Source organism: Tympanuchus pallidicinctus, unplaced genomic scaffold (genome assembly GCF_026119805.1).
Source record: "Tympanuchus pallidicinctus isolate F22 unplaced genomic scaffold, pur_lepc_1.0 scaffold4, whole genome shotgun sequence".
Classification (NCBI taxonomy): Eukaryota; Metazoa; Chordata; class Aves; order Galliformes; family Phasianidae; genus Tympanuchus; species Tympanuchus pallidicinctus.
In genome coordinates, this window is record NW_026294758.1 from 4304158 (window position 1) to 4331601 (window position 27444).

Genomic DNA, 27444 nt, shown 5'->3' on the forward strand with positions numbered 1-27444 from the left:
TCCTTTGCAAAGATTTCATTTTCTATTTTTTTTTTAAATCTTGACTCTTCTCGTCAGGAGTTGAGGCAGTGGCATAGATAATGGCATTGAATGGCACTTGAGACCACACGCATATATGCTGCAAACAACTGGAGTTTAACTATTTCCTCTGTAGCAAGAAGCATTGCAGGAGAATGTTTTTCCTCTCTGCAGTATTTACTGGAGTGTTTTCATGAGATGCTGAAGAGGACCGGCCAATTTTCCAGTTGTTTCTGTTTCAGCAATTGCTATTCCTTGAAATCCATGATATCCATGAAAATAAAGTGGATAACTACAAAACAGATATCAATCTGACTCATTTTTAAATAAGCTAGAGAGTCAAAAAGAGGCAGAAAACTTGACCTGCTGTCAAGTTACAGTCACTCCTTGTTGCCAGCTGGAGAGAAGGGCTCCATAGCAAGCTGCTACAGAATGTCACTGAGTTACGAACAGCTGAGTGGATGAGTTACATTACTCACTCTGGCTGAAGATGTTTGCTGTGCTTTTACAAATCTGTTTGACAAAAGAGCCATTAGTATAAAATATTTTGTCTTTGTATGTCAGCATAAGTAGTGCAATCTCTGCCAAACATCCTTATAAAATGAATGGGATTTAAATGGCATAGTGACATTCTATGTCTTCTAAGGAGAACAAACACAGACGACTGAGTTGTTTAATCCTGCTTGCCTTTTGGGTTTTCAATTATCTCCATTTATACGACTGCAAGGAAGAACTGTGCTGGAAACTTCCAGGTGTCTCTGGATGAATTCAATTACTTCGACCATCACAACTGTTTTCCCATCACAAGAGGAGAAATGGAGGCAAATACTGGTACAGTTGCTTGCTGGATAATGTATGTAATGCTATCAGGTACAGAGGAAACATAATTACAACACTGGATCCTTTGAATTTGACAATGAAAAGATTAAAAACCTTATGCTGTGCAGAACAGAAATTCTGTCCGTTTTTCCATGTAGTCAACAGACAGATTTTTGTATGGAATAAGCTGAATGTGCCTAAGCTGTTTGGACAGCTACTTCACCCTCCTAGATCTTCATCCTTCTAAATAAGTAACTCAGGACTTCAGCAGGTGACTACAGAGCAGATATGTTATGTGGCATTTCATTACCTGATTCACATCTGGATCCTGATCACCAAAGCTGTTGTGAGCAAGACAAAGGCTTAGCATCTTGGCATCTTTAATTTAAAAGTTGAGCAGATTACCATTACAAATTGAGTGGTTTACCATTTTCAGATTACCAGGAAAGCAAAGTACTGGAACAGATTGCTTGTAAATGCTGTGAATCCTACACTGTTGTCATGTTAACCATCAGGCTATGTCAGGAATCATTTATTTACAGCTGAGCTTGTATTAGAGCAGAAAAATGGATTAGACGACCTCTCAGCATCCTTTAAGCTCTTATTTCCTATGACTGTGCTTTCAATTTAGATATGTGAACAATAGAGATATGATTTAAAATAGCCTTGTGTATACTTTGATTATTCTGCATTGAAGTATGTCTTAAACAACAACTAATAAGCACACAAGGAGTTTAATTCCAGTCTAGGTTCTGTATTTTCCTCAATCAATACACATTTCCTTGTAACTCTCTTTTAAGATTGTTTTCTGACTTGTTCTCTTTAAAATATAATGATATATTTATTCATCCTTGCAGCCAAAAATATTTTCCTGTTTCCCATGTAAAATGTAACTATAAGGAGTCATTTCCACTACTCTCTATGGAAGGCACAGTAGAAACTGGAGTGCATAGTGGGTTTATATCTTGCTGGGCTACTAAGGAAGGGAAACCAATGCCCTCTGCAAATCATTTTCAGTATGTTATAGAATCACAGAATGGGTTGGGTTGGAGGGGACCTCAAAGCCCATGCAGTTCTAACCCCTACAATGGGCAGGGCTGCCAATCAGCAGATCAGGCTGCCCAGGACCCCATGCAACCCGGCCTTGGGCACCTTGACAGATGAGGCACCCACATCTTCTCGGGGCAGCATGTTTCACCATCCTCACTGTGGAGAATTTCCTCCCTAACATCTAATCTAATTCTCTCCTCTTTTAGTTTGAAACTGTTCTCTCTTGTCCTATCACTATTTACCCATGTAAAAAGTTATTTTTCCTCTTGTTTATAAGCTCCCTTTAAGTACTAGAAGGCTGCATCGAGGTCTCCCTGCAGCCTTCTCTAAACTAAACAAGCCCAGTTCCCTCAGCCTGTGCTCATAGAGAGGTGCTCCAGCCCTGTGGTCATTTTTATGGCCCTGCTCTGGATCCACTCTGCCATCTTCTTTGTGCAGGGGACCCCAGAGCTGGATACAGTGCTGCAGCTGGGGCCTCGTGAGAGCAGAGCAGAAAGGAACAATCCCTTCACTCTCCCTCCTGCCACCTGATGATGGAACACAGGACGCTGTTGGCCTTCTGGGCTGCAAGTGCTCCTGGTCTGTTGGTGTTGATTAAAAATAGTGCTTGGGGACATGGTTGTACCCCAAGGAAGACCTACAAGGCAAAAGATTTCCTCAGATCCAAGCACAGACACATAATTCATATGAATCTGTAGAGCTTAAGGTGCTCTTCTAGCAGTCCTAGGTGCTAACGGACACAAGGCCCTCCATATCCTGTGTGCGATCTCCCAGTGCAGCCTGTAGCAGGGGGAGAGGTTCCCCAGCAGGCACGGGGTGCCGGCAGGATGCATGTCGCGTGAGGGGCGATCTTCCCGCCGTCCTTCCCCGTTTCCCAGTACTCATAAATAATCTCCTCTGCGCGCCGCCCCTGCGCTGCAAGCCGGCCGCTGCATAGCGCGGCAGCCCTTATCAGCGCTGCCACCCGCCCCGGCTAGGGCAGAGGCGGTGTCCTGGGGAAGGAAGGGGTTGTGCCAGGGAAAGGGGGGGAGGGGGAAGAAGAGGGTTTTGCAGGCAAGGGCTCTTCGTTGGAGGGACGAAAGGGGCTTGGCTAGGGGCAAGCGATAAGGGTCGGGGGCAGGCGCTCGGCACAGTGCGGCGTTCTCGGTCGGGAGCAGCCGCCCTCTCCCTCCGCGCCGCGGGGGGATGCGGAGGCGCCGGGGCCGCGCGGCAGCGAGGGGCGTGAAGGCGGCGGGGACATGAGTGCGGGGCGCGGCTGGGCCCTGGGGCCGCCGCCGCTACTGCTGGTGCTGGTGCTGGTGCTACCGCCGGGTGCGGGGCTGGAGGGTGAGTGCGGCCCGGCTCCAGAGAGAGCGGGGGGCTACAGAGGGGAAGGGGAGCACGGCTGGTGGGCAGCGGCGGTGGGAGCGCACCATACTGAGGAGGGTGATCCCATCTCTGATCGGAAGATAGAGGCGGCCTCAGAGAGCTCGCACCCGTGGCGGCTTCTAAGTTCGGTTTTGTAATCGGTGTTGAAAGAGTTTTGCGCAAACACGTGCATGAAAGCAGTGGCGTTGGGGTGGGAGCCGTGGTGCTCCCCCCGATTTCCGTTCGCCGTGGGGAAATCTCCGGTGAACACACCAGAGATTGGGGCACAGGGGCTAGCTGGCGTCGTCAGCTGCCTTCTGCCGTGCGGCATGTATTTGGAAACCGTGTAGAAACACGCAGAATTTTGTAACGCGTGCGGTAAGATCTGCATTTTGTAAGTACCACAGCGTCTCTATCAGCCCTGCCCGCTGTAGGAAGGTGAGAAGGTGGCACCGCTGCGGCGCCGTCACGCTGCGCGCTGTGAGCGTGGCCAGGCTCTGCATTCAGCCGTCCGTTCTGGGACTGGTTGCTCGGAAGGCCAGTGTGTGCCTGAAGGTAGAGAGACGAAGTGGCAAGCAGGAGAGAGAAAGGCACAAAATGCCCCAAAAGTGTGACTGCAAGTGATTAGTTTTGTATGTTATTTTAGTTTATATATCCCTATCAAATTACACTACGTTAGGTTGTGTACAGTCGTTTTTATGAGTGCCTTTCATGCCATGTATGTGTTGATAGTGTACGATACCACCAGTCTGACAGAGCCCAGGCACACTGAGGGACGGGGCTAGTGGGCATGGTGGGGTATGCTGGTAATTGGGCTTAGCGATCTCAGTGGTCTTTTCCAACCCTAATACTCTATGATTCTGTTCCGTGCTTCTGTGAGTAAACAATAGAAACAAAATGAGTAGCTGGCATGGCCGCCATGGAAATACAGCAGGCTTGCTGTCCAGGAAGAGGTGGGTGAAGAAAACTGTTGCAGTTTCTTGTTTAATCCTTTTTTTCTATGGTTTTCCTTCAAGTTTGAAAATGAATTGGGAGGATATGGGATTTTATTCTGTGTTCCAGAATCTGGATGGATTTTATTTACAGTTAAATAGTATTCTAGTTACCCATTGCAGACCAGTTTCATAGCTGTTATTTTTGTTTTCAAAGTAATTTTTTTTCTTTTTGTTCTGGTCAGTTTCAAATGTCTGTGCAGCCTGCCATGTTCATGCTACGTGTCACCAAATTGAAGGAAAAAGTGCCTGTATCTGTAACTATGGATTTGTGGGCAATGGAAGAACCCACTGCCAAGGTAGGCTGCGTCAGTAAAATGACAAGAAACTATTTAAAGCCCTAAAATGCCCTTTTTGGATAATCTTACTGAATTCCTCACAATATGGTAAGGCCTTTGTCATTTTGTGGAGTGGTTTACTTTGTATTTTTTATCAGATCTCCAGCAAAAAAATAAAATAAAATAAAAAAGCATTCAGTTTGACTTCAGTATTCCTTTCAACATATGTATTCTTGAACTGAAAACTAGACTATACAATAAAATCAGCATACTTCACTGACTTTTTTCCTGTTGTCTCAGGATAGTGGGTAATTAAAATTAAGTTTTGTAAGCCAAAAGCCTATTCTTAATAACAGTGTGAAAAAAGACATAGATTTATTATGTGTCATTGTTTTCTATGAGAAATGTGCCATGGTTTTTATAAGTATGGTTGATAACGCCCTTCTGGTACAATCTCACACAACAAATCAATAGAGGGTGATGTCAAATCCTGTGTCTGAGTGGGTACAAGAGCTTACCACTGGTTAGAGGGAGGTCCTTCACCTCTGGTCTCCACTCCAGGAAGGAGGTGCAGGTGATATTCTAGTTTATAATCTCTCTCTAATGTTTGTAAACTTGCTTTTAGATAAAGACGAGTGTCAGATAGGAGCCAGCAAGATCTGTGGAAATCACACACTGTGTCACAACACATATGGAAGTTTTTACTGCGTTTGTCTGGATGGATTCCGGGCCTCTAACAACAACAAGACATTTATTCCCAACGATGGCACCAACTGTACAGGTAGGCACAGGAATTTCATTGCAAAAGTCTTTCTTATCCCCATAGAGCTTACTACCTGAAGCTGTATCAGACCACTTTCTGCTGTGTCATGCACTTCTTTGACACATAAACTCTCATAGCTATAAATTAGTTCAATTTTTCATTTTTTACTCTGCTATTATAAATTGTTGCTGCAAAATCCCACTCAAGAAATGAGTACCCCAGAAAAGAACATACATAAATGTAAGAAAATATGATGCTTATCTTTCCCTCTGAAATGTCATATTTTTGTTTAATGTGGGATGTTATTCGGTTCCTTGTTGCGTGTATGAACTTGTTACTAAGGTATCTGCTGAAATGGGATTTCTGTGGGATTGCTGTAGCAGGAAATGCATCAGAAACTATTTGTCAGGTGAAATTGATCAGAAATCAACTTAAGTTCAGCTAACCACGGAATTCTGAGTCTCCTCCCAGATGCTTGGGTGCCAGGCGTGGTAAGGTCTTTTGTTTCCAAGAAGAGCCAACAGAAGATATGTAGAACCTTCCAGGGAAGTATGTGTTTGTTTTAAGCTCGAGTCCTATGGTGATTCATTAAAAAAGAAAAATCTGATATGAAGTGCGTGTATTTTTTCTCTGAATTTTTAGATATAGATGAATGTGAAGAGCCTGGGCTGTGTGGTTACAATGCAAGGTGTGTCAATACTGAAGGAAGCTATGAATGTTACTGCAATGATGGTTATAAATTAGAAAATGGAGAGCGTTCTTTTCATCCAAATGTGAGCAGCACTTTGTGTAAAGGTGAGAGCCTTTGGATGCTGTTTGTGTAAGCAGATAAAATCAGACCTTTCCTGATGTAGTGTCACCTACTGTGACCTGTGCTTCTCAGTCAGCAGACGGAAGCCCTCTCCACGGGCTCAATCTGCTGAGTGATGTTTTTTCCCCTTGGGTTCAACTTGTTCCTGTGATGCCTAGATGTTAGTGTCAGCATGGGACGTGATTGCTACAGACTCTCAGCAGCAGATCAGGTGTGCAGCACCATAGAGGCTCTAGTAATGCTATAAAGATGATGTAGTTAGTTTCTAAATAGGGAAGAAATATGGCATAACCATTTGCCAGTGTGATCACACTGCTTGCAGAGAAAGGAAGAGGGGGTAAATGGCTGGTGGGAAAGGTCAAGTGAGTAAAACAAGCCTGGAGAGAGGAATAAAAAAGCAATTGTTTACTCGTCTGTTGCACACTATGACACCTCCCTGATTGAACTGGTCTGCTTATATTGCTGGGAGGGGGAAGAGAGGAAACAGCCTTTCAATTTGAAACTGTTCCACCTCCTTTCTTCCCTGGGGTGGATTTAATAGATGGGCTATAGCAGTGCTACAGGTAGAAGGAGCTGCCTTGGTAACCTTTCCCTGTTGTTGCAAGAGCCATTGGTGAAACTCTCAGCCTGGTTTGCCCAGTGTACCTGGATGAAGTGCTCCACTTTGTTTTGGTTACGTGCTGTGTTTTTTGTGCTGTGCAAGCTTCTGTCCCAATCTTTTGCAGAAATTCGGTGTGGCTCTCCTCCCGAAATGAAGCACGGCTACATTGTGGGGAACTACAGCCTGGTACCAGGAAGCACGGTTCACTATGAATGTGAAGAAGGGTTTTACAGCAGTGAGGGAAAGTCCTCGTACTGCACTGCAGACAGAGCCTGGGAGCCTGCCACTTTGAGCTGTAAAGGTAGAGTGAGTTTTTGTAGCTCTATATGTTTCTTGAATTCTCTGCTAATGATTTAAATGGATGGTGAAGTGTGTTTGCGTGAAATGTAGTAGACTTAAAAGAAGACAAAAAAAAAGAGAAAAAAAGGACAGGCTATTGTAGCTGTTTTGGTGTTTGTGAATTTGAATCTACTTCAAAATCAGTATGCCATATGTAGCATGAATAGTAAATTCCTATTTCTGTCATGATTCTTTATAAAGGTTTTTTGCAAGAGCAGCCTTATTTTTTAGTAATTATATAATACAATTACATTACTTCTTGTTTTTATAATGACATCTTCAGTACTGGTCTTTACACTTTTAGAGATGCTGCAGTGTGTTCTTATGTCAGTGTCTGTCTAGAAAACCTCTACTTTGCTGTACTGGGAAAGGCCATGGAATTGGGGAAAAAAAAAAAAAAAGCAAAAAAAAAACGAACAGTGACCTCATAAGCAAAGACCCAATTTCTCAGATAGCTTTTGAGACTTCATCTGAAAGTTGCAAAAGAGACTTCATACCACCCCTTATCTCCAGATAGCCTTCATGATGCTGGGAGCTTTTGTGTTAGCCAACACTTCCAGATCTCTCAAATGTGAAGTTTTCCCTGAGCTTCTTTAAGAGCTCAATTTACTTTAGTATTGTTATCAACCATCTTGTTGAAATGCTGCTGCGTGCAGGTGTCTAGATTATTAGTAGCAGTTATTCCTGAGTAATAAAATACACGAACATTGAAAACAAAGGAATTTAAGTAATATTTTGTCCTTTTTTCCCCTGAAATAAGAACATGAATTAAAAAATTAAAAGAAAGTGCTTGATGTCATAGAAGCTTTCTGAAAGAAAACTTGTGGAGTGCAGCTCTTCTGAATTATTGATACTTTTTTTCAGTAGTACTTTTCAGTGATGTTTCTGTCACATGATGTGTTGAATTTCTGCAGTCAAACAGGAGATCAGGCTGAAGGAGGCTGAAGTTTCTGAGCACCTCCAATAGCTGAAATAACACACATAAAGCCCATAAGTTGGAAAGAAGAAGTATTTCCCCCCTTTGCGCTGCAAGGTCTTTTCCTGGATTTCAAGCAAGACTTCTCCTTTTCTGAATCCGACATGATTCTCTCATTTTTAATTGTCATTTTTATTATATATCTGTAAAAGCACCTTTAAATAATTATTAAGCTCTAGCAATTTCCCCGATGGGTTTTCATCCTTGCTTACTGAAGACTTTCTCCTGGCCAGATGTAATGTCTTCTCAATCAGCAAAATCAACAAGTTTGTCTTTTATCTTCCTTCCTATGGTAATTTAGGCATTTATTTCATGTGATGATTACACTGGCCATTGGTGCTGGCCAGGTGAAGGTGAGGCAGACATAACTCGCTTTGTTTGGAAGGTCTGGAGTAGATACAGCTCTGTCAGTTTCAGGAGGATGTCAGTGGGGAATTGAGGGAGAGCTGGACAACTGCAGAAGAGAGTTAGTTGATAGTGATGAAACAAAGTGACAAATGGAATGCAGCCATCCTGACTTCTGCTGTTGACTAACAGTTGATTTTCCTCTTCCTTTCTATCAATAGGTGTGGATTGTGGAGTTCCACCTTCTATCTTAAATGCACGTCAAGCCTCTCTAAGCGGGACCACATATGGAAGTGAAGTTACTTACAATTGTGTTCATGGTTACTTTATTGCAAGTGGCAATCAGACTGCGGAGTGCAATGCCAAAGGGCAGTGGGATGGTGCTGATTTGGTGTGCAAAGGTAAATCAAATCTGCCTCCAGGTCAATAAGAATAGATACTGTTTCAGACAGCTCTGTAAAGCAGCCATGCAGTCATCAGTTAGAGACAGCTTCGTGGGAGGATGTGGTTTACACAGTTTTCTAGGAGACGAAGTGCAATCACAGAACAACAGCCATAGTTTAAGCAATTTGTTTTTCCTGTGTTGCTAATGAAGTTGCAATACATTTTTAAAAATTACTCTTATAATGGAGAAAGATATCTTCTCAGTATTTTTTGCATGTTAGACTTTGGGATCTCCATGAGATGATAATTCACCCAAAATTGCTGCTAGCTTAGAATCTAACCCACGGTTGAAGCCCCTACTCAGAAATTGAACCATCACTAGCTGTTTGCTTTCCCTTAGAATTCTATGTTCAGATACCTTCCAGTTGCTAGCTGTGATTGCTTAATCTTGCAGTGTTATTTGATCAGAATCATGAATCATTTTGTTATGGTTTGAAGAATGTAGTCTACCAAGTTCCTTGTTAAGAGGAAACATAAGGGTACACTAAAAAATGTGCTTTAACCCCTGAAATGTGGGTAAGTACAGTCTTTAGTCAGTTTTTTCACTGGCACAATTTTACTCACTCATTTACAACCAATTAATGTTGCATCAGCTCAATCCAGCAAAGCCAGGTTTTCTCTTCATTGCAATCGTAGTCTCCCTGCTATTAAAATCTTTCTTAATATTCTTGTCCAGGGTTACCAACCTTAACTGAAAGTATTCCATCTTACACATGTGTGTATTTCTGCATCTCTGCCTTTCAATCTCATTACTGGATGGCTGTGTGCAGATAGCTGTAGTTACGGAGTGATCCCATTTTTTGCCCCTCATCACGTACTGCCCTTATGTAAGTTAAACATATTCTTTGCATGCAAACCAGCTATTCTAAATCTTCCAGTTGTTTTGTAACAGATGCATACGTTCATACACGTTGGCATATTAGAAGGTGGATGTATTCCACACTGCAATTCATACAATTAACTGAGTAGAATTTTTGAATCACATAAGATTAAGCAGTTTAAAAGCACTTGTTTTCTGCATTTAAGTTATAGTGAAGGTAAGATCTTTAATTTTTTCACTGCTTGTGTCTCAAAAAGAAAATGCAAAAGTGGAGATTCATGTTTATTAGTCAGAAATGGAATTTTAACCCCAAATAATTGTATTCCATTGATTTGGTGCTCTTTGTTCTTGCAGCTCCCTATTTTAATTATGAAACTCCTGAAAACAGTCGAGTAGATGAATTAATTTTTAAGTTCACCACCATATATTTCGTTACCTCTTTAGAAGTCTGAATAATTCATTAATTTTCTCCCCGAGAAATAGTTTCTACTTGTCCTTGAGTAAGGGCAGCTTCTGCCTTTCTACACAGTTCAAATTAAGTCCACTGGCAGGGGACGTAACCCTGTTATTGCTATTACTTTTTGGACCATCTGTAATTCTTCAGCTCTGTTGTTGCTAGTGATGGGTATGGTGAGAAATAAATAACTTGTGGTGGATAAGAGTTTCTAAAGTTTCTAAAGTGGTTAAGTTCTAAAGAGTTTCTTAGTTACTAAAAATTTGCATTGTTCTCCATTTCTAAACAGGTTGCTGTTTTATGTTATGATTCGTCTTGAAGAATAAATGTTTCATTCTTCTAGAAACTTCTCAGTCATGAAATTCCAGGTTCTAGAAATCTAACCCGACTAGTAGAAATCACTAGGAAATAAAAAAAAAAAAAAAAAAAAAAGTGGGGTGATTCACATCTTTTGCTTAAACTCTTTGACACGCCTTGCCTGTTTCCATTTGCAGGCTTTGTTATCATGTGGTTTTTTTTTTTTTTCTGTTCCAGAAATAGATTGTGGCAAACCTTTGCTGATTCCACACACAGAAATATTCTGGGACAATTCTACCACTCTACTGAGCAGAGTGTTCTATAAATGTAAAGAAGGATATTATTTCAATGGAGAGAGGAATTTTTCAGAATGCACGCTGGAACAGAAGTGGGAGAGTATTACATACATATGCAAAGGTAAATATTACTGTAGGAAATTCCTGTGGGGTGTGCTATTTAAATAGTTCCTAATTCCTGTTCCTGAGGTAGGGTTGATGGAAGGCAAGAAATCCCTTTGTAATTTGCCATACATAGAACATGGTAGTACTCTGTGACGGAAGTCAAGAAAGACAATGTTAAACATACAGCAGTTTCTAGTGGAGTTTCATAGTTAGATCTTTATGTAGCTGCCTTGCTTTTTATTTCAAACAGGAAGGGACTAACACAACTAAGGTCCTCAGCATTAAAGACAGGAAACAGTAGAGAAGGTGGGATTTAATACTGCTCTGCTGTGGGCCTGATACTGTCGTTGCAGTGGACATTACAGTAGAGCTGGTGGAATTCAGAGGTCTTTTCTCTTCTTCCCCCCTGGTACCTAGAATAAATTTGGTTTGGGGTTGTCTTTTCAGCCAGATCTGTTTCTCTGAATTTCAGTTGAAGAGGATTTTCTTTCAAAAGAATGAGTGCTGAGAAAGGAGATTTGTGAGGAAGGTGCTGTCTGTATTACATGGTCTTGGAAACAGGACGTAATGACATTTTAGTAACAGTTAAGAATTAGCAGGTGTTTGGCAGTTGTGCTCCTCAAATGTTGCTCTCTGTGCGGAAAGCAGGGTCGTGTGGCATCTTTGTGGCAGTCCAGCTCTTCTTTCTAAGTAGCAGTGCTGTCTTTTGCAGATGACAATGCTGCTCTAGCTTTATTTCCTCCACATGTTTTCCAGAAGGACTGGAAGTGTGCCTTCGACTGTTGCTACTTCACAGACAAAACCTTTACAAAGCTCTGCCACTTGATACCTCTGTTGCCTCACCTGATGTCTTGGGCATTCACTGGGGATATGAACCATGTGACATCACATAAAATCAGCACACAGAAAAACAGTTCCCTCACTTTTTATAGTGCCCTGGTGGAAAATGGAATGGCTGTTGCTTAGAATTCACAGTTTGCATTTGATTTGGACAATTTGCATGGCTGTGGTTTATGGATTGGTTTTGAAGGGAGCATTGTGTGGACTGGGTAGGTTAATCAGGTGGATAAGATTCTGTGATGCCAAGAGGTACTGCCAGCACTGTGAAGCTTTGAGGGGCCCAAACCTGCAGTGCACTGTGAATTTCAGCAGGGGCTTTGTGGGAGCCAGTAGGGTGGACTCCAGCTCTAACTGTTAGGTTAGACAGCAAAAAAAGGTTGTAGGTATGAACAAGCGGAATGGAAAGCCTTTGTTTGTTTTTATTTTTAATAAACTAACTAGCCTAGGCTCATCTGAAACAGAAATTATGAATGAGAAATTAATACAAAGGTTTTCAACCACTGGTAGTATGTTTTTAATATTCATTAGCAGTAATGAGAGATAAAATTTCAATGATTGTGTCTCTCAGATGTGTATGACCTTGAAGGTGTGCTTGATTAATCGGTATTGTCTCATTATAATGAAAGAAAATCATGCAACATTCCAAAATAAATTCTGTTATAACAATACGAAAAACATTTCTCTTTTTCTACTGTCTAGAAAACCTCATTAGAAGTAAGGAAAAAGTTAAGGAATTCCCCCAAGCATCTTCCTATTGACCAATAATAATGTCTCAGTCAGCCACTGTGATGGAATGCCCTTTATTTGCATTCCTTTTTGACTGAAATCCTTGGAGTCTGTGTTTGTGAACGCTTCATAGTATCTACTTTAAATATTTTTAAAATTGCTTTTAAAAATTAATTTTACTTAGAGATGCTGATTGGAATGAGCCATCAGCAATGAAATCTGGCAGTAGTTAGCTGAAGTACAGTCTTTCTTTTGTAACCCTTGATGTGAAGTCAAGAGACTGAAGATCAGAGAACTTATCAGCAGTTAATTACTCACTGTCCAGCATGATGAATATATAAGTCTGGACATCCTGTACAGCTTGTTCTGGAAATGGTTATTTTTCTTCTGTGGAGCAGGAATCTGTGGTTTCATTTATTTTTGTTACAGGAAATTACTTGGCAAATTTGGGATCTTCTACGGAGAGGGAAAATAAGATACTCTTGTGGGAATAATATTTTAGTTTGTTTCAGGGAAGAGATGTAGGAGTAGCATGCTGTAGCATGCAGCAGTGGAATAGAAGGGAGTTTACAACAAGAAGCTTTGTTTTCTGCTTGTTGTGAATTTTGGAGAAGAAATTGTCAAGCCTGAGCTGGTTTTGGTAGTAATGTTTATCTCATCTAGACCGATTGTTCTAGGCATGAGCACCAAGTGTTACATATAGTAACATAAGTTTGCATTCCTTATTAAATGGAAATTCATAAAATCAGTCCTTCCCACTCTTTTTTCTTGTTGAGTGGGTTCACTGTAGCTGTGAGGATTGGTTATATCTGAGATGTTTTCTCCTGAATCTGCACTTGCAAAGGGCACAGTGCGCAGTGTGTGTCCCAAGACATTGCCAAGTTTCTAGGGGTAACTTTTATTTGATAAGGATGGGGAGAGGTGTTGGAGCATATTTGAAATGAAAGATTAAATTGAGTTGGTTCTGTCTTTTAGCAAGCTTGGATACAAGTGCTTCTTAATTAAATGTCAGGAAGGACTATGACAGTGATGTAAAAACTTTTCCCCTCCTTATATGTGTGTGGATATGCTCATACATACACCCACACATCCAACCTAACTTTTGAGACCTTGCCTCTTGAACACGCAGGGCAAATTAAAAGTAATTGTGGTGAACTGGGTTCATATGCAGAGGAGAGAGTGTCTGGAGCACTTTTGTATGATAATTGGACAAAGTTTATGATATTTTTGAGGAAAATGGTCCCTTCGCCTATTGAAGCTGTCTTGATTCTGTTTGCAGAGTCCTCTTTTCCCCTTCTTCTTATTTCCTACCCCGAAAAGATATCCCTGTCATGGAGAGTTTTCCCTTTTTAGCTGATCTTCCTGTAAGAATTTGCCTTTGCTCTGGCTACAACCACATATAGAATCATAGAGTCACCAAATCACCAAGGCTGGGAAAGACCTCCAAGATCACCCAATCCAACCATCCACTTACCACCAATATTTCTCCACTAAACCATGTCCCTTAGTACCACATCTAAGTGTTTCTTGCACACCTCCATGGACAGTGATTCCACCACATCCATGGGCAGTCCATTCCAGTGACTAACCACTCTTATGGAGAAGAAATTTTTCCTAATATCCAACCTGATCTTCCCCCTAGCTCAACTTGCAGCCGTTCTCTCTTGTTCCATTGCTGTTACCCAGGAGAAAAGGTTGACCCCCGCCTTGTCCATGTCCCTGTGTAGGGCCTTCCTACCCCCAGGCAGATCAACTCTTCCTCCCATCTTGCTGTCATCTCAAACTGCTCCTCATTATTCTGGACCCAGAAGATTCCTTCTCTATGCTTGTCTTATGCTGTGTGTATCTCTATGTGAGTGTATTCTGAGTGTAACTCTATGCTTAGCATCTGTTGATGAGGGTGGTGACAATAAGGGATCTAAGAAAGGAAGTCAGTTTACCCAATTTCCTTATTTTTATCCAGTGAAAAGAAAAGTTTGTATTAAATAATAGCTTCTCAGTATTTAAATAAATTTCCAGTATCCCCATTCACTGTATTTTTAGAAATGCATTTACTAAAGCTTTTTTGGATGTGTTAAATGAAATATTGTCCCTGCAATGGAAGCAGCTGCTGGGCATGGGAAGGAAAAATAAATGAGCATGTTAGAAGAATGGATCTGACCTGTGTGGGAAGGTGGTGCACATTCCTTGCAGAGCATTCCAAAACTCAGGCAGTAGGAAATAGCTGCTGGTAGTCAAAAAGGAAATTTGACCCCTGTTTTCCCCATACTGCCAAGTCTGACAGCATAGATTTTTTTAATGATTGGTTGTGAGAACCTCACAGAGTAGAGACAGGCTGTACAGGCTGTCAGTGGTTTGTAGGCTTTTGTGCTCAGGGGAAAAGGTGATTCAGTCCTAACGTACTGTGAACCTGGAACTTAAAATGGAGCTTCTCCTCTTCCATACCAGCATGCATTGTATCTGATCCTGATGTTGGAGTTTCTTTTGTGTCTTAACTTTACATGTACGTGCATACTCCTTTTTACAGTGCTTCCTACTCAATACGTTATTAATCTTTAGACAAAGAGAGAATTCATTTCATGTTTCAGAACGTTTCGTTCTTCTGTGATGTGGCTCCCAATCTACAAATAGGGATTAGCTGCATGTCTTGACTTCTGAAACTTGAATGTTATGAATATGGTTATGTCCCAAAGGTCTATTGTGTGCCAACACTGAAAATCTTATGGAATGGCATATATTTGCTGATTGAAGCAAATTTTTTTTGATTGAAGCATTTCTTTAGAGTTGTGAAGGTGTAGAAGGAAGAGCAGCTTAATGAAGCAGTCCAGAGAAGGCATGACAGATTTTCCATACCTGTGTACTTTAAACCCTCTCAGTTGCATGGATATTATCTTTTCAGCTGTAAAATAAAGATGGTCCTGCCCTGTTTTTCCACATTTAGATTTTACTCCTGATTTCATAGAATTATAGAATCATTTGAGTTGGAAGGGACCCTTAAAGACCATCTGGTCCACCTCTCCTGCAGTGAACAGAGACGGCTACAGCTCTGTCAGGTGCTCAGAGCCCAGTCCAGCCTGACCTTGTTCTACACTTTTTTCCTAGGTTTTTTTTCAATATGGAAGTACTAATTTCCTTTTCTGTGGTGTTTTAGTAGCTCACTTTTTCATTTGGAGTTGCTTTTTGTTTGCTTTCACTTTCCCTTTTTCTCCTCTGTTTTATCCTTATTCTCACTGGCTGATTTTCCCTCTAGCTAGATGTCAGTTCTTGCATTTTCAATTGTACAATAAAGAGATGATACAGAAGGACAGCTGGGATGTCTCTCTGTTGGTAGTGTCAGTAATTTCCGCACATCAGTGAATGGTTTAAATATCATTCTCCTCCTAATTTTTATTCCCAGCCATGTGCAAGTAATTCATGCCAGGAGATAAAATCTTAATAGAAAAGGTGTCACTCACATCTGTAGGCACTGATTCGAAACACATGGTTCTGTAGGAGTAAGAACCCCATCAAACAATTAAAATAATTATAGTCATCAATGAACAGGACCTGATTGGCCTGAGTTCTTACAAAGGGCTAATTGGATATGTCAAATCCAGATGTGTGGCAATCAGATAATTTCTTTAACTGCCTAGAAAAACACAGGTGGAGTCTGTTTTGGGAGGTGCTGCTCCTTAGATCAAAGCGATGCACAGCCCAGCGGCCTGTAAATAAAGTAAAATATAAATGGACTATAGCTTTTTGCTCAGTAGAACTGTTTAGACTTTTGTTTGAAACCAGCTTTTGATGGCAAACAGTAGTCTACAGAACCTCTTTCACCTATGGAGTAGATAATGTGAATTTCTAGTCCCAGTCCAGGTAATCCCATCTAATCTCACACTATTGATTGATACATCTTTCGACTGTAAAAACACTTACAGCTGTATCTCTTTTATGTGTTTGTTAGTCTTGATCAGTACATGAAATACTCTGCATGTGATTGTTTTCTGGTAACATTTTTAGACCAAAGAAGCAGTAAATCATTAGCTATCTGTCTATGGCTGTCTCTGGCTACAGTCTTGCTGTTTTTTGTGGATTTTCTTTGTGTAAACTTCAGGGCAGAAGGTGAAATCCTGCTAAAATTTGTAATCTTAATTAAACTGGATGCAAGAATGAGCAAACCTCTCAAAAACAACATGCTACCTTTCAAGATAGGTACAGATGCTGAGGGTATCTCTTTCTAGAATAGATTCTGTGTATATCTGCAAAAAGTACCATGGAAGATGGGTTTGCCTGTACGCAGTGGAACAGGTGCCTTGAATCAGATTGAGCAAATGTCCCTTTTGAAGTGTTGTTTGTCTGAACATGTGTGTAATACATGTTAATAACAGGCAGCATCTGCAGCACCTTTCACAGGTTTCACACAGCTAAAAATGAAAAGTATCTGAAAAAAGGAAGACAACATTCAGAGTGAGTGTGAGAAACAACCTGTGCATCCACATGCCTGTATGGATGTCCCTTTAGCTACCTGCAAAAGGCAGAATGGTAGGTTGGAGCTGGTTCTGACTGCATGCTGGTAAATGCCTTTTTTTTAATCAAGCAAGTTCAGGAGTACCTCTCTGGTAAAATGTATCTCAGGCTCACCTCAGTAGCAGTCAAGTGCTTTTTCAGCTGAGGACTAATGGAAGCTGTATCTGAAAGACATCATGTGATTTTAATGGCTGTTCAGGCATACATTGTCTGCCTATTATGTTTCGCTCAGATTCTGCAAATAACAGTGGAGCACTGGGACCTGAACTGATGGAGGCTGAGGACGTAAGGGTGCATCAGCACTGGGTTGCAGAAGGTCAGCGTGACAGTGCAGATGTTTACATACTGGCTGTGATTAATATGAAAGTTTTTTTCTGTGCACTCAAGCACAGAGACAAACTCTTCTTCCTAGCAGAGCTTTTTAAAATGGAATAAAGAAGGCACTGACCTTCACTTCTTTTTCTCAGAATCTGTTTCTGTAGTTTTCCTAGCTTGATTTCTCCCTCTGTGCGCTTGCTGCACTGCTGAATCACTCTGTTGCTTGCTTTTTGTGTTCTCCCACTTGTGTTCTGTTGACCAGCATCTGCCTTTCCTGGAAGCTGTCAGCCAGGTGTTAGTTGTGTCTCTCAGCCCTATTCCAGGTTTGCCTTTCAGTGTCTGACTCACCTAGGGTTTTTTTCCACACTCTTGCCCTGATGCCCAGCCACTTGCGTGCTGTTTTAGGACCCTTTCCTTTGGGATGGGATGGATGTTGTGGAAGTAAACTGGATGCCATTTGAGCAACAGTGGCATCCAATGGCCTAACTGGCCAATCACAAGTTGAAACTTTTAGTGCATGTGAAAAGTATGCCAGCTATACTATGGGCATATGATAAATGCATGGTGGCCTTGTCCTTTGGAAAAGTGCAGAGCTCTTGACAGTACTGACAGATGTAGCTACAGAAAAGGAAAAAAAAAAAAAGAGCTACTAATGCTGTTTGCTTCCTTCCAAGGAGGCCACTGTACAAGGTAAGTTTCCTTGCCTGAATGCCTTGCACTGTAAATTTTTTACTGTCTTCCCGAGTAATTTCAGAGATTGGGTTTTTTTAGTCTCTTCTTGTTTTGAATTTTCATTTGCGTATAAGTAGAATTGTAGAATCATAGAATTGCTCAGGTTGAAAAAATCTTAAAGATCAAGTCCAACTGCAACCTTATCATAGTCCCCTAAAACCCTCCACTAAATCAGTGTTTTTCCTCCTGCTATACTCCCTAACGGGTGATCACTGCCACGCAGTTTTCAGTAGAAGTGATTTACTGAATTTAAGTGCTTCATTTAAAAAATGCTTGATTTAAAAAAAAAAAAAAAATACAATAACTGGACGTGTTCTTTTATTCTGTGTTAGGGCAGCAGCATTAATACCCTGAAATTTCTAGGCATTGCTGTGAAACAAATAATAGGAATAAACATTTAAATGCAATGAATCACACAGCCAACTGTAAGGAAATTGTTGTGGGGATGGCATGCGTGTTTTCTTCTTCTTCTGTTCTGCAGGAGAGGAAATTTTCAACAGCAATTTGGTATTTAACGACAGCCTGGAATGGGGGTATTAAAAAGAGATAGTGGGTAGAAAAACTGATCTAATGAGTGAGGCATCTGTTTGCTAGATACTTGGAGATGTTCTTGGCATTATTTGAAAATAGTTTTGTGGCAGCTTTAATTAAAAAAAAAATTAAGAAATCAAAGGTTGCACTTAAGCGCTTAAACTGTTACACTTCAGTTATAAATAGCAGCTTCAGTACAGGAAATTGGGGGATTTATCTCTGTTTTCATTTATTTCAGTGACAGATTAATGTCTATTTGCAACGAAGGACCCCCATGAAATGAAGTGGACGTACAGAGGAGTAGCCTGCCTTTACACCAGGGCATTACACCAACTTCTTCATGAATATTTCTGAAGAATCAACCAAGGCTATCAATAAATCCACTTTGTGCTTTCAGTAGCTAGTAAGGGCTTCTTAGCTTAGAATCAGCATGAGCTTAGATTTGTACAACCTTATTCATGTAGTAGATCTGATAAGAAAATACGGCAGTATTTTGCAGTGACGTATTTGAAGGCTTGTGAAGGCAAGGAGAGGATCAAATACTTTCCCTGTCAATGCAAACTGTGTCCAGAAGGAGATGTATTCTTAGCTCTGGGAGGATATTTGATTATCTTGTCATGTGAAGGCAACTGCTCTGTGTCTGATGACAGCAGTGAGAGAACTGACTATAAAAAGAATGGATGAGTAGATCATTCTGGCCATGCTTTTTCTCTGAGACACGAACCAACTCTGAGTTTCCAAATGAACACAGGTGACACAGAGGACTCTACTGTTGGTTGTTACAGCTGTACTTGCTGCATATTTCATTATATGCACTTTTTTCTTTTAACCGAATGAAAGTCTGAAAAGTTGCTAGTATGGCTGTGTCATTTAATTGCTTATTATAGCTTGTTAAAAAGAAAGCCCAAGCAAACAGTGAACAAAGACATTCATTTAGATAAAGAAACTTTTTCTCCAGAAGCTTTCTTAAAATTCATATTGTTGTATTCAGAGAAGTGTTGTTTTGTTTTCTAGAGTTTGTTTGTTTTTAAGTTGGCTTATCAGGACCCCTTTTACTTGTGAACAGATCTTTTAAGTCTTTACAGACTTTTTTGTTTGCTGTCTAATGCAATTTCTAATGCATGAGATTCAGTGGTCTACAAAGTCTTCAGGTTCATTTGTGAATGGCTCATGCATAAAAAGACAGATCACTGCATCTCATGAGATCCAGATGCTGGCAGCCAAGTTCAAGGAGAATATAGAACAGGTGGCATTAGTTGTGGAACTGGGGCATTGTTTCTTGCTCTTTGTTTTTACTAGCACAAGCACAAATTAATGAATGTTTCTGATGAGGAATACATACTGATAGTTTGAGTGTAATGTAGTATGACTAGGAGGAGCAACCAAAGCAGAATCTCTCTGATCAGTTGTTCTTTCATCTGAGTTGGTCACCCAGAGGTCTGATGGGTTGAATGACTTAGTTCTTTGCAGACAAGAAACTGTACCATTGCCTTAATCTGAAAAGATGTTAGGATTAAAATTATTCTACATTAAAATGCAAACTTAATGAAGTATTTTTGTTCTCCTTATTCGTGGTACTTCACATGATGTTGGCTCTGTGTTTAAAGACTATGCAGCCATTTAGATCAGAATGCGCTTTTTCTCTTAACCTTGTTTTTTGATTTTAGGAGCTACCACATTTAAGGCAAAGCTTGCCACCCAATTTCTGCCTGCTTTGTTTTATTTACCCTTTGTGAAAGGAACTGGGAAAGTGCAGAAATAAACTGCTGCTCCAAATGTATAAAGGTCTGTGTGAGAAATAATAATATTTCTGTTCTGTGTTTTTGCACACAGAGGAGGAATTGTTCAGTAATTTGACCGTATTCAATGAAACTTGTGTGAAATGGCAAATGAGAACTGGAAGACTGGGAGTGCAGAAAATTTACACAGTAAGTGGGGTGGTATTTGAGGCTGAGAGAAGCCTTGTTCTAGTTAATTTTTGTGAGTCATTACTGGAGATCACTTCAGTGAATATTGTTTATATGCTGAGTTTTTGGCTCACTCTTCCCAGTGAGCCACACAAACTTGAACGTGACTAGTCTAGGAAGCAAACATATACCTGTCCTAATGTTAGTTGAAAGATTTAAGAGCTGTTGGATCCAGATCCTGTAAAGCATCTTTATACCTGCTTAAAACTACAGGAACCATTTCAGCACAAGTTCGTGTTTTAGTGGAATTCCATTGCAGAGCATTGACATAGAAAACACTGCAGTTTGCTCTCTGTCCCTATCTGTGATGTAAACATTCCAAGCAAGCAGCATATCACTTGTAGATATGGGATGTAACCTATTTCAGAAACACAAGGTAGGTAGATATGCTGTACCTTGCTCAAAAGATTCGACCATGTTATCATTTGAATATTCTTAGAACTGTTTTTCTTGGAAATTGAAAATAACATTTATAATTACTATTGTTTGCCACCTGTAAACCTAAGAATGAAAGCTAAAGTTCAGATTCTTAAAAACAAGTTGTTCAATCAATAATTATTCAAATCCAAAATGATGCAACAAGAATTCTTGTGTTTTGGGAATACAAACAAATCAGGAGAGGTCGTTTTTTGAAATGAATGAAAATATAAAAAATGAAAAAGGATGAGGAAATTAATGAGGAAAAGCATTTCAAGGTAGGGTGATAATTTTGGAAAACAGCCTTTCTCCTGCTGCATTATAAACCAGTGCTGTTTTAGTTTGAGTGCTTTCGTTGAGTACCGCTGAGATGGAAAAAAACAAGTTCCAAATTACCTTAATAGTTCAAAGCAAATGTTTTTCATTGTACCCTGTGGTACTGGCGAACTGTGGATCTCTGAGGTAATGTGATCTGTACATTTGCTGCTGCCTGAAATCCGCTCTCAGTGGGACATTTCAGAGTAGTAAAACTCAGGACAACACATAGATGCAGTGAAGTTCCAAACGCTGTCTGGACTGGATTGCCTTGAGCTCATCTAGATATGCTTCATCTATCCCTTCCCCTCAAACAAATACCAGATTTTACTTCACAGTGCTGGGAATGTCAGCAGAAATATTGTCTTTTACTGGTATGTAGCCTTAATGCTGCTTCTCTAGAGCAAGGATGAAAAAATACAGACAAAACAGAAAGTAGTGACTTGATTCATGCATGCTCTACATTTAGTTACAATTAACTTTTTGTGTTGGTTGTGGTTTTGGAATCTATGTTAAAGATTCCTTATATTTGTAGTAGAAATAAACAGGATGTATTTTTAACAGCCAGAAGAGATTAAAAGTCTAATTTAGTAACAGAACCATCTCACTGAATCAAAGTAATTGGTTACAAGGTTCTTTTTCATTTGAGCTGATATTCTAAAATAGGTGACAGCTGGATTCTTTAGGCTGATTTGAATTGATGTTCTGAATTTTGAAGAGCCACAACCTTTTGCAAAATTATTTTTGTTAACCCTATAACAGTTTCATATTCTTGGTCGAAGATGGGATGAAAAGACATTCTCAGAAGATGTGATACTTAACGTCACTACAAGTGAAGATAATCCAAAGGTGTGTTTAGACCTCAACTCTGGCAGTAACTACGTGGTGAATATTACTACCATCTCTTCCACAAACATACCTGTTTCAGTTACAGTAGCAGTTCAAACAAAGGGTAGGTTCTGTTTTGTATTCACTGTACTTGTAGAAGAATTTATTCTGGTGCAGAGGTAACTGTTGGATCATTCTTGACGCTCACTACAGCCACCATCACCACCATCTTTTTCTACAGGTGCTTTTCTTTGTGCTCGCTTTAGTCACTGAATCTGTACTCACAGCTGTGACAGTAGGTGCCCTGCAGAAAAAATGGGAAACATGCTTTTTCAGAATTTGCCTTTAGCCTTTGGCAGGATTGATACAGTGGCACTGCTACATCCTACATGCTAGGATATCAGACTATGGCACGGTGCTTACTGTTTTCCATTCCTTGTCTTTATAACCAGTTCTGGGAGAATTCACTGTGGCAGAGCTGTGTGATATTGATCTAAGTGACGTGAGCATTACAGATAATATCCTTATGCTTAGTGCTGATGAGAAATGTTCTGGCAGCTTTAACTGCTAAAGGCATGTTCTAACTGCAGGGTTCTGTTGGACATGGAAATGTGAAGCTTGCCTTCTGATATTTTAGTTGTAAGGGGACAGATGTTGAGAAGGGAATGTCTAGGGTTTTTGGCTCATTAAAAATAAAAATTAAAAAAAAAAAGAGGTTCTGTCTCCTACTCAGAAGGATATTAGAAGTAGATCCTTCTTTATTTTCATCTACTTGCATTCAAATTGTTGAGGAACGTGAAGTCCCTGTGATAAGTTTGTCTCTGTTATTATTATTTCTACAGTAAAGGAAGCTTTCAATAACGTGTTAATTTTTAATGATACCTGTTTGAAATGGCGGAGAAATGTAAGGGGAGCTGATATGGAAGACAGATATTTAGTAAGTAATAATCTGTATTTTGAATTTAAGATGCTTTTCCTTCTCTAGGAAACAGTGTTTGTTAATCATATATGTGAATAATCTGCAGTTTTTCAGGTTCTTGTCACTTGTTCCTTGTTCTATTGCTGTCTCTCATAAAAAGCTTCATAGCAACCTTCAAAATAGAAATAAACCACTTTTTTCTTGCTTACTGTTTCCCCTGTTTTACAGTTCCTTATCTGTACCTCCCCTGTCTATGCCTTTTGCCTCAAGTGACTGTACCTTCAGCTTTGTCCACTCCGGCCCCAGACAAGGCTGTTCCCATTGCAGGCAGTACACTCTGCCTTGTGATGTCACTACAGGCTTCCTTTTGTCCAACAAGGCTTTTCTTTGTGAACTGTCTCTACCAGAATTCAGACCACCTGCTGTTGTCTCACACCTCCATGCCTCCATGTTCTAAGTGGTACTCATTGATTATCCAAAGGCATAAGATGCGTTTAAAGGACTATCAGCAGGAACAAAATACATCAAGCAGTTCAGTTTAGATTTATAGAATGATCAGGAAAAACCTTAAGTTAATAATTTCGTTATCATTTGGGATATCAACAAGAAAATAACCACTCCAAAAATCCAACTGAAATAAGAACAGTGGATCTGTAAGTTTTCCTGGAGCCACAGCTGTTTGTCAGAACATCCTGGAGGGCACTTGGCATTTTCGCATAGGTCAGAGTTGCTTGATTTTCACTTTTTCCTCATTGTTAAACCATATGTGCGTGTGAGCTTACTTTTGGAATTCATCACTTTGCACCGTGAAAGTATAGTGGCATTGAAAGTGCACCATTACCAGAAGCCTGTATGTTAGGAAGCAAGAGAGACTTGTGGGAAGTTATGGACCTAGTAGAAAATAGGAAAGACAGACTAGGAGAAGAAGTGGAAACAATGTCAGAGATGACTGCAGAGGGACAGCACTTGTCAGATTTTCTACACGTACGAACTGCCAGCAATTTTGGCACTCTATTCAGTGATGTGTTTTTTGTGCTATTCCTTCTAAATTAAAGTGTGACATGAATAAATGTAAGTAATATATTAAAACATTACAATTTGCATGCTGTGATTGTTTGGTTACAGTTTCACGTGCAAGGCCAGCGCTGGTATCAGAAGGAGTTCTTGCATGAAATGACCTTCAACCTTACCACACGCAAGCAAGCTCCAGAAGTTTGTTTTGATTTGCAGCCAGGCACCAATTACTCCATTAATATTTCCATGGTAGCTTTGAATTTTTCACTGCTGGTTTCCATGACAACGCAAATCACAGGTAGGTCCTGTCATTTATTTTTTGTGTTTTCAACAGAACTTATTAGGTATGAGAGATGCAGGTGAAATAGCCTGGTTCATCTCCGTGTTGAATGGTGAGCTATCAAAAGGGCTCTTTCCATGCTTAAAATTCTGCATTAATATTTGCTTTCACGTATTTAGTACTGTTGGCATTCCAGCAGGTGAAGAGGGGGAAAAATGAAGTGTTTTGAAGTGTTGTTTTTCAAGGCAGGAAAAAGATAGATTCGTGGGCTACATGCAAGATCGGTACCTAGGGGAGAGAGGGCCAGTTCCATATGCTAGGTCACATTAGTTCCATGTGCTAGGTCACTTACTCTTTCCATGCCAGTTCTCTCCACCATGGAGACTGTAGCACAGCAGGTATTACTAAAGTATGCATGGGTACAAAGTACAGAGAATCCTGCAAGTATCTGTAAGTACCTCAGAGAGATCCCTTTGTCTATAATTAGTAGAATACAAAAAATAAAAGGCATTTGAGGAAAAAAATGCACTGTCAGAAGATACTCAACCTTAATATTTTTGCAAGTGTATGATACCAAATGTTATGCTAAAAAATCTGTCTTTTCCTAACCCGTTTTTGGTCAGAACATTTTTCTACCAAACATATACTGTCAGAATTTCTCCATTGCGTTATCATTATTACCCTGTGAAGCGCAGTGCTTGGTGCTAGTGCCCGTTCTTTCCATTTGGACCACAAGTTAGAAGAGGTGGGTGAGAATCCTTAAAACTCTGTGTGCACGTAGCTCCATTCAGCCACTAGATGGAACCGGTCCTCTTCTGACTGCAAATGAGGAACTGGAGATTGGTAGTTTTAGAAATTTATATTTCTACAAGGTTTTTAAAAGTAAATCTAACTTTTTTAAGCTTCACAAAAGGCGAAACATCTCTTGTTTTCTGAAGGTACTGGTTAGGGTATACAATGACCAGGATTGTTAACGTGTTTTGTGAGTTACTTCGCTGTGACTCAAAAGTAGCATCCATTAGTACATGTATCACAGAATCATAGAATCAGAATCACGTATCTTTGTGAAAACTAATTTCCTGTCTTACAGTCTGGTTGGCTGAGGAAATATGCACTTGGAGTAAAGGCAGAGTAAAGGTACTCTTTACTGTGTCATCATAGTTCCAAAACTCTGCTAGACCATGTTGACTCACTTACCCAGAAGAGAGCACTTTACAGTAGGTGTTGTATGACATGGTATTTGTGACTTGTCAGCTGGCATGTTCCCTTCTCCATTGAGTCGGTGCTTAGCGAATGCACTTGCATAGCCGTAGATAGAAGAGATCCTCTCATAAAAGTTAGGTCATTTCCATTTTGAAGGGAGATCTTGCCACACAAGATGTTTTATATCTGGTAGTTAACTTCTGTCAGTGAGCAATAAAGGATAGAAATTCCTCTGCGATTAGAAGTCTATATCAAAAATACGCCCCAAAAAATTACAGTGCCAAGAAGCATTTACATGCTGCAAAATTCACCAATTAAGGAGAACCTAAATAAGATGTTATGTTTTATGATATTTCAGCTAATCTATGATGAAAAGAAAACAAACAAAATAATTATTCTGGCAGTATCCCTTTGACTTCTGTGCCTTCTATTTGGAGAATCGCATTAGCTTACAAACAACTTAATTTATATAATTATTTTTAATTTTAGAGTAGGTGTTTAATTTGCTTCTTCTTTTGTCCAGCTATTTTGTAATAATGCATGTTGTTAAACCAGATGGTTATGTTTCTGTGGTGGGTGGAATGATCTCAGTTTTTCTGCCAGCTTAACTTTGGAAAGTGTTGTCTGGCTCTGGTAATTTTCTGGCTAAACAGTACTGTATAAACATAAGATATGCCTTAAAAACAGAGACTCTAAAGGAGCTGAGACACACACAGATGTTTAACTGTTAATTTATTGGAAGCAACCTCACTTATTGTCTGAGATTTCATACAGCATCTGTTAACAAATGCACATTCAGTTGGTCTGTTTCCCAGATGGGGGCAAATCCACAATCTGGGAGGTGGCATCTCCTTCCACATTTCACTTTTCACATTTTGGGAGTTTGGGAAATTGAACCTGTGGAGTTTCAAATACTGTCAAGAACCATGTCCCAGATGGTTGGATAATCAGGTTCAATTTCCCAACAATGTGTGTAAAGTCTTCAGAGTGTTGCAAAATACAGTAAGCATGTAAGTGCTTGCAAAAGGTTTTCTTCAAAAAGGAAGGCTAATAGACGCCTGTTGAGAAATGCATTTCCAATTTATATATCCTGAATGAGTATATCTGGTATCCACAAGATTTGTAAAGAAATAAACACACACACACACGAATTTGGGACTCAAAAGCCTGCTTCAATTCCTGGCAAGAAGCATCCTTTTAAAATAGTTCTGTGCTGAGCACATAGCTGTTTTTTGCCTATCTTGTGGATGGTAAATATAGTCTACCAAATGTTTCACAGATCATTGAAGTCTTGCTCCTTTCCTACTTCCAGTATCAGGCATCTCACACAGTCTTTTATGTCTTATTGTAGTTGAGTTCTCAACATTTGTCTACTCACGATAGGAAATTAAGTCAATTATGAAGTGGTTTGCCAGTGATTACATTGTAGGTGTGAAATGATGGTAGCAAGACTGTCTTTCAGTGAAGGAGGGAGCTCTTGTCTTTTTCCAAGGAAGAGAAGGAATGTGTGTTTTGAGTGTACTCTGTATTTTATAATTTCTGTCAGACTTATTCTAACTACATGCGTTGATTTTTCATTTTGTAGTTTATTTATGGAGGCATGCTCAGACAAGCCCTTGTTAATTTTGTTACTTGCTTCACATTTGAATTTAAGAAGACAGTGTTTTATAACCACTTCCAAGAGTTTGAAAAGCAGGATAATAAATTTGTTGTGTGTGCTTTTACTTCTAATATTCTACATAACAGTAATTAATTCATTTGTGACATGAAAATAATGCTGTTGTTTGTTTTGGGATAGATTCTTAAAGATCACATGTGACAAAATTTTGGTCTTCAGGTTGTTAATACATAATTATTTATAGTTTCTGTCTAGTTTTCTGTGGTTTAGACCTGATCACTGTGATCTAAGACTTCATGTAAGTCAAAATTTTCTGGAAATAGTCTGAGTTATATGACTATGTCAGAGTTGCTGAACAGGGAAGACCCACATTTCCTCCTTGTAAAATAACTTATAATAGGTCTCGTTAGGTCTCATCTTCCTACCCTCCAAGTTTTGCACAGAATCAGTTATATTTTGAGTAGGTAGTATGCTT

General features: G+C 40.0%; 1 protein-coding gene across 5 annotated transcripts in view; it reads left to right on the forward strand.

The window, feature by feature from the left end:
* The first annotated feature begins 2962 nt into the window (after window positions 1-2962).
* Window positions 2963-27444, forward strand: part of SUSD1 (sushi domain containing 1) — a 38375-nt gene continuing 13893 nt past the window's right edge. For 2 of the 5 annotated variants that reach the window (XM_052701397.1, XM_052701400.1), the window contains exons 1-11: window positions 2965-3213; window positions 4412-4525; window positions 5130-5285; window positions 5910-6062; window positions 6804-6980; window positions 8561-8740; window positions 10592-10771; window positions 20242-20336; window positions 21870-22059; window positions 22778-22872; window positions 23980-24166. In XM_052701397.1, coding sequence (XP_052557357.1) covers window positions 3126-3213; window positions 4412-4525; window positions 5130-5285; window positions 5910-6062; window positions 6804-6980; window positions 8561-8740; window positions 10592-10771; window positions 20242-20336; window positions 21870-22059; window positions 22778-22872; window positions 23980-24166 — 1615 coding nt within the window. In that variant the 5' untranslated portion in view covers window positions 2965-3125. Of the gene's footprint in view, window positions 3214-3687; window positions 4188-4411; window positions 4526-5129; window positions 5286-5909; window positions 6063-6803; window positions 6981-8560; window positions 8741-10591; window positions 10772-20241; window positions 20337-21869; window positions 22060-22777; window positions 22873-23979; window positions 24167-27444 lie in introns of those variants that run through there. The other 3 variants (XM_052701401.1, XM_052701398.1, XM_052701399.1) reach the window with 3 other exon arrangements.